The 11,524-nt window shown below is 39.0% G+C and overlaps 1 protein-coding gene across 14 annotated transcripts in view; it reads right to left on the bottom strand.

Annotated features, from left to right (window-relative positions):
* Positions 1–302: 302 nt before the first annotated feature.
* SEC16A (SEC16 homolog A, endoplasmic reticulum export factor) overlaps positions 303–11,524 on the bottom strand; it is a 32,296-nt gene continuing 21,074 nt past the window's right edge. For 4 of the 14 annotated variants that reach the window (XM_075772575.1, XM_075772581.1, XM_075772584.1 and 1 more), the window contains 17 exons: positions 11,300–11,405; positions 10,664–10,804; positions 10,438–10,551; positions 9,539–9,743; positions 9,092–9,340; positions 8,281–8,369; positions 7,211–7,258; positions 6,868–7,026; positions 6,568–6,645; positions 6,349–6,405; positions 5,549–5,660; positions 5,074–5,211; positions 4,298–4,398; positions 3,819–3,893; positions 3,135–3,194; positions 2,175–2,249; positions 303–1,986 (listed from right to left, as the gene is read on the bottom strand). In XM_075772575.1, coding sequence (XP_075628690.1) covers positions 1,918–1,986; positions 2,175–2,249; positions 3,135–3,194; positions 3,819–3,893; positions 4,298–4,398; positions 5,074–5,211; positions 5,549–5,660; positions 6,349–6,405; positions 6,568–6,645; positions 6,868–7,026; positions 7,211–7,258; positions 8,281–8,369; positions 9,092–9,340; positions 9,539–9,743; positions 10,438–10,551; positions 10,664–10,804; positions 11,300–11,405 — 1,876 coding nt within the window. In that variant the 3' untranslated portion in view covers positions 303–1,917. The remainder of the gene's footprint in view (positions 1,987–2,174; positions 2,250–3,134; positions 3,195–3,818; positions 3,894–4,297; positions 4,399–5,073; positions 5,212–5,548; positions 5,661–6,348; positions 6,406–6,567; positions 6,646–6,867; positions 7,027–7,210; positions 7,259–8,280; positions 8,370–9,091; positions 9,341–9,538; positions 9,744–10,437; positions 10,552–10,663; positions 10,805–11,299; positions 11,406–11,524) is intronic. The other 10 variants (XM_075772577.1, XM_075772587.1, XM_075772588.1 and 7 more) reach the window with 6 other exon arrangements.

Below are 11,524 nucleotides of genomic sequence, written 5' to 3'. Positions count from 1 at the left end.
ATAAAAGAAATCGATGAACCGGACAAACCCCCGACCGTCACGATCCGTTCTAGGTTAAGGCGGCATTTAAATAAGCAGTTTAAAGCAAAGCATTTTAACACTTGGGGGAAAAAAAAAGTTAAGGCTACAGCTTCAATTTTGAACATTTCAGTGAAGATACTCATGCACACCCCCCCATAGAAGCCAGTTCCAGAACAGAACGGCAGCGCTCTACCTCCCTTCTGTAAATGCATTATTTCCAAACCTACAGGAGAGGTTCCTTCGCCCAGCTTGCTAAAGCAATAACCACAACTAGTAAAATGTGAAAGTGCTCCAGAGCGCAAAATATTTTATTTAAGAATTTACAGTGTCAAATCTTACACTTAGGAAAGATAGCTGCTCCCAGCTCAAAGGAAGCCTTCTTGAATTAAGTTGTTTGGCAGTCTCTACTGAAAGGAGAAAACCATCAGCAGCCTGGCTGAACTAGAGGAAAGCCAAGTGTCTGACTAGGTTTCAATTATAGAAAAGTAAACCACACTGACTGCTGCTGACCACTTCTGGAATTGAGTATGGACCATTATGCAAAGGTTTCTAATCCCCCCAAACAGCATTTTACTTCAGCGACATACAAACCTTTTAGGACGTACGTAAGGCTATCGAGATCTCAGAAAGGTGGCGATATTCGGGAAAAGAAAACAAAAGAAAACAAAACAAAAACCACAACTGGGGATCAACACTGGCAATGTCACATTCACATTATTTCTACTCGTGGGCAGAAATTCAAGTAAAATCAAATAGTTTGGTGGCAAGTTCTAAATAAAATATGGCCTAATGATTTAATAAATATTTAAAGTTTATTTCTCTCTTTGCACTTAATTCAGATTCTTCAGTGAATATGAATGTTGCATATCATGGTTTCCATATTTCCTATCTTAAACCTAAAGATTTTAAAGTCCATCGGTAGAGGTCTAATCCATCTACTTTTAGTATGTTTGAAATTCAGCTCTTAGCTATTTAAGACCTTGGTTATTTTAGTAATGGAAATTCAAGAACAGAGTATTATGCTGATTCTGGCACTCAACAGGAAAAAACTTAAACAACTTTCAAGCTGTTACCACCTCAACTGTACAGTGCCAGCAGTTTGAGAGAAAGCAAGTAACCGTATTGCACTTAGAAGAACACTCACTTGTCAAATAGTACAGTGTTGGCTATTATACAGAGAGCTTCTTTCAGACTATACAATTGGCTTTACAAGTAGTCTAAACCACAAACTACATACATACTAGGTAAGATCCAAATCAAATTAGTATTAGATTACAGTCACAGTTTTCATTCAATATAGGTCAATTTATTTGGATGAGCTGTGGCCCTCTCCCCCCTCCAAAAACAAACCAGCATGAGGCATTTCCCAGATGAACATCTCCGATTTCACACGCTGACAAACCAAGTCCCGTTTGATAAGCATTACAATTGTGCATGGTCCTCTTAAGGCCACAGAGTGTTATGTTACAATGTGGACATGTTTATTTCCCCCGCTGGGAGGGGAGCATCCTTCAGAAATTAAGGAATCCCTGAAAACTATGCCTTCGAAGGTCACACTAGTAGGTTTAAAATAAACTTAAGGAATAAATTGCCTAAGCAATTTACAAATAGTTTTTGTAACAGACAGCAACTATTTCCTCCCTTGTGTCTATTCTGTATCACAGCAAAGCTATTTCTAGCCAAGGCTTTTTAAAAGGAAGAGTTACATATACTTCATGTTTGGTAATGATTTGTGTAGATGAGGTGCAAGTAGGGAGACCCTTGAAAAAAATCACCCATCATTAAATTTCTGTCATGTCAACTGCAGCTAGTACTGATACCATATCCCGTAAGATTGAATAGTTCTTTGTATACTCAGAACACGAGTGAGAATTCCAAATATAAAGCCTTTGTATTCTACTTCAGTGTTGGATACTTCCTCTGTCCAATTCTTCCCAATCTTGAACTTCCAGTGACTGCTGGAGACTGAAAAAAGAGAAGAGGAATAAAAAAAACGTTCTGTAAAAAAGTGTCATACTGGATATAAAATGCTAGACTGGTCTATGTGCACATTTAGCACTCCACATGCAACAGTCCGGATTAAGCCAGTGAAAAGTGAAATGGTGGTTTTGTTCAATAGTTTTGTTCAAAGTAAACATGAGGCCTTTACTCACTTGTGCAAATTGAGAAGGGTTGTAGAATGGTACTGTTCCTGTTGAAGGTCCCCCGGAAGGTGGTACAGCCGCAGGCTAGAAAGTAGGTAATACTGAAGTTACAGAACTGCAGGGCTTCACTGCCTCTCAAACGTGGTTTGCTTAGTCACACAGAGCAAATATTCACAGGAATAATGCCAACAATATGGACAGCGCAGCATATTGTAACAACTGCAAAAAGTGCCGGTACAGTTTGCAAACATCTCTTTAATACTACTTGCTTAATGTAGGAATTGGCAAAACAATGTCACATGCATAAACTGTAAATAGCTCTGAGAATACAAAGCATGCAAAACCAAAACAAGACACCGGTGCAACTTCACTGAATTAGTACCTTTGGCTTGTGTTAGTAGACCTTGGGACTTGCCCCAAAAGAAATATTCTATGTCAAGTTTTGCTTTACTAAGAAATATCAGAAAGAGTTTGTATCACCCCTTTATGGTGACCCCACGTTACTGGAACTTACAGCAGAGATGAAGCATTCCTTTAATTCCTACAGGGGCTTTTGCAGATGAAAGATTTGGGACTGGCAGCAGCAGAATGACAAGGTTTTGCTTATGTGAGTCTTTTTAGGAGGTTCTTTGGTTTTGGGGTTTTTTTGTTTGTTTAAAATCAACTGACTTCTTTGGTATCCCAGGAAAGAGCTGATCAAAATTATGAAGTGAATCTCTTACGAACATGAATATAAACAAAAAGCATGCCTGGATTACATGCATTCTCATAAATACAAAAAACTCTGAAGACCCTGTTTGAGTGTTAAAAGGAACACTACATCATTAGTTACTTTTAACGTTATTTCTGTGAAATGAGAAGAGGGGAAAATGACTAAAAGTAGCATTAGTAAGTATTTGAGCAAATGCAAAATAAAGAGGGGGAAAAGTAAATAAGTTAACATAAATGAGAATGGCCAGCCACATGTACCTGATTAAAATGCTGGCTTACTTCACGTGATAATGAACTCATTGAACTAGAGCGCGAAAGCTACAAAACAGCAAGAACACACAAATACAAAAAAACACAAATAAAAAAGTCGTCATGCATGTCACTGCCCCAAGCTTTCAGTTGTTTTATTCAATTTTAAAAGTCTCACTGCCAAAGGTTAAACCAACTTCGAGTTAAAAAAAAAAAAAATGTAAAGCCAGAAGTTAGTTTAAATCAAAAAGACTTCCTAAAGCACAAAATTATGTAGATATAGAAAACATTTAGTAGGAACAAAGGTAATGTTACTCTGCCTTGCACATAGCAATCTATTCTCCTCGTTGTGTCTTGCACTTAATATTAGTGAAATTATATGCATGCACGGAGGCAAGAAGAGATCCTCAAACTACTATTGACATTTTACTCTGAAAAAGGCTTGTAAAAGTCTACTTATATAGAAAAAGGAGATCACACCACACAATGGAGGACAAAAAGGCTGAACTCGTATGGGCTCAGAGGTCTTTCCTGTACAATTCTGGAGGCACTCACATGATTCCATCTTGACTAGTCATCAGCAACTGAATCAGTTACTCGTTGTTTTACATGGCCCACGTTAACTCCACTACCAATTAATGGTTAAAATACGCTGCAAAAGTCATTAGCTAACTACTTTGAATCAAGCCTTACCTCGCCTGATTGGGAGCCATCGGGGTTAGAAACAGGAAGTCCAGATGCAGGAGGAAGGATTGCAGGGTTTAAATACTAAAGAAAAACAATGCGCTTTTGTTTAGCTTCGTTACTATGATGCTATTTCACATTTCTGCTATACTGATCCCACTGAAGCAAAATGCTTCAATACATGAAGCCAGGTGAAACATGCAGTGCATGGTTCTTCCTATGTTCTTAGTCCCTTTCCTGAGACATACCGCACCCATAGAACCTGCAGCCCTGCCAAATTAGAAAATGCAACTTTTCACGGGCTTCTCGCTGCCATTTTCACTTGCATTTCCCTTCTCCAGTTCTTTAACTAAAATGGTCTACACAAACGTAATCCCTACAACAACAAGCTTTGTATCCGCTATGGCTATGAAACTACTATTCAGAACCTGGAGGGCTTTTTAATTAGAAGTTTGAATTGTATATACAAGATGTTCTTTCTAACCCACCTCTGGTTCAACAGCTGCAGCAGGATCTGTGTTGGTTTGATTTGCAGCTGACGTGTGCTCTGCTGCACCACTCCCTTCCATTGGCTGGGGTTCCCCTGGAACTACAAAAGAAATGGGATTTAGCCAAACACACCATACCAGGGTGTTTGATTTCACAGAACGAGAAGAAGGGACATCAGCAGAGCTGAATTCTACAATAACAATCTCCTCCCAGGAAAAGGTAATTGAAAGAGGGCAGTGACAATGTCTCTAGATGCCCCTGGGTCTTGTTACAAGTCTGCAAGCAGGAGATGCACACAGTTCATACAGACCGCCTTGGTGCAACACAGCATGTAGTAAAAGCAGGCAAAAAAATATGGTAAGGAAGTGTGAAGGTAAGGCCTCTCCCTTTCTTTCGCCAAATAGCAATCCTGGAACTAGGAACAGGTGTTGGAAGTGAGCATGAGATAGTGAGCAACACAGGAATGCTGCACAGTTCAAATTTTGCTGTTTGGATGGCCTAGCCACTCTGCAACACAGGGGGGGGAAAAAAAAATCAGCAAAAAAAAGAACCCCTTTGTTTGCAGCACGCAGACCTGGGCTTTACAAATCCATTTGTTTTACTGCAGTTCCCAGACTAATTCTACTTCTAAAGCAAACTGGAGATAATGAGATTGAACATTCCTAAATGTTCATGAAAGGCCACGTAATACACACACTGGCAAAAGTGACTTGATGGCCATATAGCCATAAATAACCATACAACCTCTTTACAATTTTATCCGCTCATGACACACCTGAGTTTGGAACAAATACGTTTGCAGGAATTGGCATTGGTGCCAAGGGGGCAAATAGGTCTGATGGTGCAGGAACAGCACCACTTGACTTGGTTCCTCCTGGATTCAGGACATCCACATAACGGGCTCTGCTTCCTGCTAAAACAGAAAAATCCAGAAATAACAGAAATAAGCCTTGTGTTAGTTATCCTCATTCTATTTCAAACAGCATGCTGCTTAAGCCGTCTTTCAGAATCAGAAAACAGTGCTCCAGGGATACAAACAACAATACCCAAGACACAATACAGTTGTGATGGCAATCACAGTACGGAAGCTAGGCACAAGCAAAGCCAGCAATAGCCACAGCTCCATGGTATCACTGAGTTGCCAACTGTTCCAAACAACTCCAGAAAAGCCAAGACTTCTGCCTTCACATTTTAGGCAAGAAAAAAAATCTGAAGTCTTCCATACTTCAAGCAGCAATGTTGTCTGTTACCTGCTCGTCTGGAGAACATGTTGACAGGGGCACCAGGTGGGCCTCCAGTTCCAGGTGGAGCAGCCTGAGGAACTTTAGGAAATCCGGTTGGAGGTGGCGGTGGAGGCTTACTCTGCAGGGAGAACAAAAAAATCCAACTACATCGTTGACAGAGTTTTAAACCAAGTATCTGTCTGACTTCTCCTTACCTATTCCAGAGCACGTAAAATTGGGTATACAGACATACATTTTGCAGTGCAGACCAATATTCCTCATCTTCCATCTGATAACTTAACTAATGTCAAGGTATTTCTACAACCCATCTATGCTCATTCTAAAAGGAAACATTTACAACAGTGGTTCTCACCGTTTGTTTGTGTTTTGAGAGAGATCCTTGAATGACAAGGATGGACAGGATGTGTGATTCCTTGCTATACAATGCATTACATTTTCAAAACTATAGACTCTTCCTACCTTTTTCCCCCTATATTCTGTTTGCAGCAAATCAATTAACAAGCAATTGTCTAGGTGATGCCAACCGCTATGAAGAGATACACCCGACTAAGTTTAGAGCAAATTCCCTTGTGAATTCAATCGCAATTACCGGATCCACACCAGCAACTAAAGGTACAAACGGTGCCATCAAGATGTAGACTATAAGAACGTGCAACCTGTTTATTAGTTTCAAGATGTTGCACATTTTAATCCAAAAAATCAGTAAAAGGCAGCTCTTAAGACCCAATAACAGATTAGAGAAAATTGCGTGCCAGTACAGATTTCAGTTTTCCACTTGGAAAAATAATGAGTACTCAGATTCTTACCTCTTCCTCTGGTTCATCCAGATTAACCCAGCGTTGTTTCTGTTCATCCCAAACAATCTACAAGAGAATCACAGTCAAAGATTAGGAGTCTTGGAATAAGCATAATCTGAAAAGTTTTACACATTTATTTATTTGTCAAAACAATCTTCATCTGTCATCCAGGAAAACATTTTGAACAAATTAAAATGTATAAAGGTTTTTGTGATTTAGGGGCCTTACTGATTTGTTCTTGTCATCTGGAAGGTGAGCTTCATTCTTTCCTTTTCCCATCAGCCAGCGAAACCAGTTTGCACCAGTCTAAAAATAAATTCATCTATTCAGTTAATTCTTTCAACACCGTCTTTACAGGCAGATTAAAAGAAAAATTCATGCAACAATTCATTTTCTGTTAGAGACTTCAACTCTCAGCCCAGAGTTGCATCTAATAAACAAACAGATTAGCCAGGACCCTGGACTAGGGGTTACCACATATACTAACAAATCTCCTCTAGCTATAGCTACCTTACTTAGAAAGGTTACCTTTCTAGATGCTGGCTCCTTTTTTATTTCTTTTTTAGTCTCTTTCCCTACAGGAACAGAGGGAGAAGGAGAGGGTTGTTTTGCTGTGGAGTTGGATCTCTCTCGTCCCACAGAATGAGCAGAGGACTCTGAAGTTGTTCGGGATCTTCGCCCGTAGCCCTGTATTACAAATATACAGGAAAGTACAAAGTTGACACTGCTGGACTTATGGATTACATTTCATCTTGCTAAACAAATTCCTTCTTTGTAAAGTTAGTAATATGAAGAGATACAAAAGCATGTAAAAAATAAACATAAATAAGAATGAAGATTTAGTGAAAGAAACAGCCTGCTCGTGGCATACCATATGTGCTGAAGACTGAGATGCAGATCTGGATCTTCGTCCTGGTGCCTGGTTAGATATAAAGCCAGGACATGCTTAATAAGCAAGCAGCTAAAGATCTGACACAACATTCACTTTTTATTAAGAATTCCCACACAATTCAAGATATTCAAGCTGGTTATTTGGGTACTTTTATCTCCTCTGACATGTAGCAGGTGCAGAAAAAGAGCTGAAGCCTGGCCAAGCAATTGCACTATCATGTAACTGGTCCATTAAAAAGAGTTAACTCAGGGCACTGCTGTGCAGGCTAACCAGCCCACAAGAGGAAAGACATAAAAATGCTGCACCAGGGAGCAGTTGCTGCATTTTTTTCCCCTCCAACATAAGGTTGTTCTTCCAATTTTAGTATAGCAATTCAAGCATAAAAAAAATTCACTGTTTCTTCTGTAACTATGGGTAACTTCTAGTTAAAAAATCTCCCCATCCTTTATCAGTTGCCAAATGTATCCCTATTAAAAACGTTTATATTAATTCTTTAAAACAACTGTCACTTGATGAGACTAAACTAACTTCCAAGGAGATACCAACTTCGGTAATATTTAAACAGTGAAAATACTATATATTTTAAAAAGGGCGTTGGGATTTTAATAAACACCTTCCACACTTCCAGTCGTGACCAAGTGGTAGTCAATACTATACTTTAAAAACTCAGTCACAGAACCGGTCTTTAGGGGCTACTTGCCTCACTTGCTGATGTACGCTACAAGTTCTTCTGGCTATGAAGAACCATTCTGGGAGATGGGAGACAAAGGCAGGGCACAGAAAGACAAATTAAACTCTTCAGACAACAGCCTGATATCCCCCGTTCTCCTTTTTTTTTTAAATAATTCTTTTTAGAGAGGAAAATTATGGCTAAAATTTTTCTACTAGTTCTTCAATATTTATTCCACTGAAGGGGAAGGATAGTGGGGAAGAAAAGCTAAGCTTCAAGTCTTGCTGAAGAGCAAGACAGAGCCCAAATAAACTGTTATGTTTGCAAAGATCTGCAATGCAGCTGACGGTTGCTGAAAAGATGTATGAAATAAAGATACCATAGTAGCCATTCTGCCATAGAAATCGTCCTCTCTCTGTTCAGGGAAAGAGTTTTGTGAAGGAGACTCCGGGGCAATTCTCTGGATTCCTTAAAAAACAAATTAGATTATGTTAGCAGGGGAGAAGGCAACAACAACAGAAAAAAAGAAAAAAACCCAAAACAAAACCAAAAAAGCTCTCAACACTACTTTTAAGGCAAAAAATGTCACTATTTATGAATTTTGTGCGAGAAAGAACCTGGTCTTTTAAAGAACGTGAACTGCAATTCCTGTGACTTTTTTTTTTTTTCCTGCATGGGTATTACATTCGTTCTAAACACAGGTCAGAGCAGGCTGAGGGATGCAACCATCAGTATGGGGCAGTTTAAGGTTCTTCACATCTCTAACACAGCTCTAGCCAAAACTGTGTATGCCTTGTGTTCATACATGCCAGGGTCTGCTGTCACAGAATTAAAACTTATCAGGGTCCTAGAAGCTGACATCCAGAGGCAGAAATCCCTGAGGCTCCAATCATAGACCTTGCAAACACAACTGCCAATCTCAGTGCACTCAGGGATTCCATGATACAGAAATTTACCTGTTAGGGTCTAAATCATCATCTGCTGAGTCTGACCTCTCTTTTAAACTAAGCCAAATAAGCAGAATGAATACTCTAACTTTCTGCAGATGTTTCTGTACCATTACATGGTGTTTTTAAATTTCACTACCCAAGACTTGACTTAAATTTTCTAAATAGAGATATTTTGCACTATTCCCCAAAATACTTCATTCCCCTTACAAGGAAGGAAAGCTATTTACTAAGATCCCAGACCTGTTTCCAAGTTTGCCTGCTCTTCCGACCGTGGTTCCACTTCTTGTGGTGGCCCTCCTGGTGGTAGTGCTGGCCCTAAATACAGTGGTGATGGTTCAGTTCCGTATGGATTTGAAAATCCCGGAGGTGCAAAGCCAGGTCCTGGACCAACAGGCTGAGAAGCCACTGAATAGAAAGGGACACTTCGGACAGCTTCTTGGTCACCAGGAGGAATCATAGCAGCTGATCCATCAAGGACAGCCTGAGGTACTACAGCATGGAAAAGCAAAAAAAAGAGTTATAACTAAACAGACATTCCAGCGTGTGAACCTTTCACCCTATGAATAAAATGATACAATACAGAAGTGAAATCTCACTGTTTCTACCACCCTCTTAAGTGGTTTCTTACACCAGAAACCTGAAACGTTTATTTTCTCTCTGTCATGAAGAAGGATATGAAACACTAACCTGAAGGCATCAGCTGCACACTTTGCATCTGTTGAGCCATATTGGGTAATAAAGATGCTAACAATGCATTTTCAGCACCTGGACCCATGTCACGGCCAACTCCTGCTCCATCACATTGACTAGCATGGTCTAATTCAGAGCTTGGTGTACTACATGCATATGGTGGTGGAGTGGATCTGTCTGTGTTATAAGCTATTGCACCCTCCTGCACAAAAAAGCAAGATCTTATTAACTGTACCAGACATTAAGTTCATAACCAAGGGAAAATATAGCAAAGGAAATCTTAAGAGTGAAAACAGCACAGAGGTTTTTCCAGCGTTCAGTCAAAAAATGAGTTGTCAGCCATTTGCAGGCTAAGTTCAACCAAAACAGTTAAAGTTTTTTGTTTGTGGGTTGTTTTTTTGTTTGGTTTGGGGTTTAGTTTTTTTTAAAATGGAAGCTCCATTAATTAGCTCAAGGTTCAAATTTCTAACAGAACTCTTTAAATAAATGGTAATTATTTCCATTTATTTAAATAATAAATTTAAATAAATTTATTTTACAATCAGCTACATTAATTCACACGCTACTTTTTTTTTTTTCTGGCAAGCAGATCCTGCTTACAGCGGAGTTATTGCAACCTAATGAGCCTTGCAATTCTCCTTGCATTGCAGTACTAAGAAAAGCCTGTTGCATATAATGTACACCACCCTTTGACTATTCTGTATTGAATCTTAGGGCACTAAAGTGTGGCCAATCCACTTGGATGAAATCACAACACTTGCAATTTATGACATGAATATATCATAAGGTCATTTCGTATGTTTCTGTCATTAGCAGTATGAACAAAACCATTTAAAAATTGGATTTAGACTAATCCTTAAAAGAGAATACTTCATGTTGAAAAGTACATTCTGTACCTTGATCTGTCCATCCACATGTCGAAGCCTTACTAACCATGAAGGTTCAATAAAAGATTCCTGTTCTGGTTTTTCTTTTATCTGTGGGTCAAACAGCCGTAGTTGTGACGACATCTAGAGAAAGGAATCATTGTAAAGTTTAAGTTAACCAGCCAACAAAAGACAACTTTAGCCGCAGCTTACCACCTACACTATGAAGCCACAAAGACTTAATTCTTTGTGTTACCTGGATTAGCTGGCCAATTAGTACAGGTGAATAGTAGTGTGGATCTTTAAGGACAGTTCTGGAAATCACTTCACAATAATGGAAAGCCTGAGCAGCAAGTCCCATTTCAGCTAGTCGGCAAGCATAGATGAATTTGAAAACCTATGGAGCGCAAGCATGTGAAATAAACCAAGTGGTCATAACATTCTTAGAGGTACAAATGAAAGGCAGTCTGTCATTTCAGTTGAAAGCTCAGATATCTTATTATCGCATCTATACTACGCAGGGAAAAAAAATGAGGGAAAAAGCATTCAATTCTCCTCTTCCACCCAATGCATCCAATGGAAGTTATGTATTTGTCTACAGCTAGTGCCAACACATTCTGCTGGATTTTTCTTTTGGAATATAGTTTTGTTAACAACAAAATTTAAAATCTGTAAGTTCAGAATGCACAGATGAAAAACGCAAAAAGGAGATTTAAGTGACAACAGGGGGAAAAAAGCTATCTTGCACTACATTATCCACAAGTATTTCATGTTAAAATGGATAAAATACTTGCTATGCTGAATACAGCACGAGAGATAAAACCTCACATAAAACCTGCCAAAATAAAATAAAATAAAATATAAAAAAAAAACCCAAAAAACAGCTCTTCACCTGGAAATTGGGCAAGCAGCCAGGCTGAGTTCCTAGTGACTGTGCATATTCATAGGCTTCTGTTCTTTGAATGGCTTCATTGGTGGCAAACTTAAAAAATGGCAAGCTATTTGGGAACGGGAGAGGAAAAATGTTATTTAACATTGAGATTATATATGCCAACAATAAAGACAGACAATCAGAAATAAAGTCAGAAACATAGCTCTATTAGACACATAATATCAG

This window comes from Balearica regulorum, chromosome 20 (assembly GCF_011004875.1).
Source record: "Balearica regulorum gibbericeps isolate bBalReg1 chromosome 20, bBalReg1.pri, whole genome shotgun sequence".
Taxonomy (NCBI): Eukaryota; Metazoa; Chordata; class Aves; order Gruiformes; family Gruidae; genus Balearica; species Balearica regulorum.
Note: the sequence above shows the minus strand (reverse complement) of the source record. Positions and strands in the feature narration are given on the sequence as shown.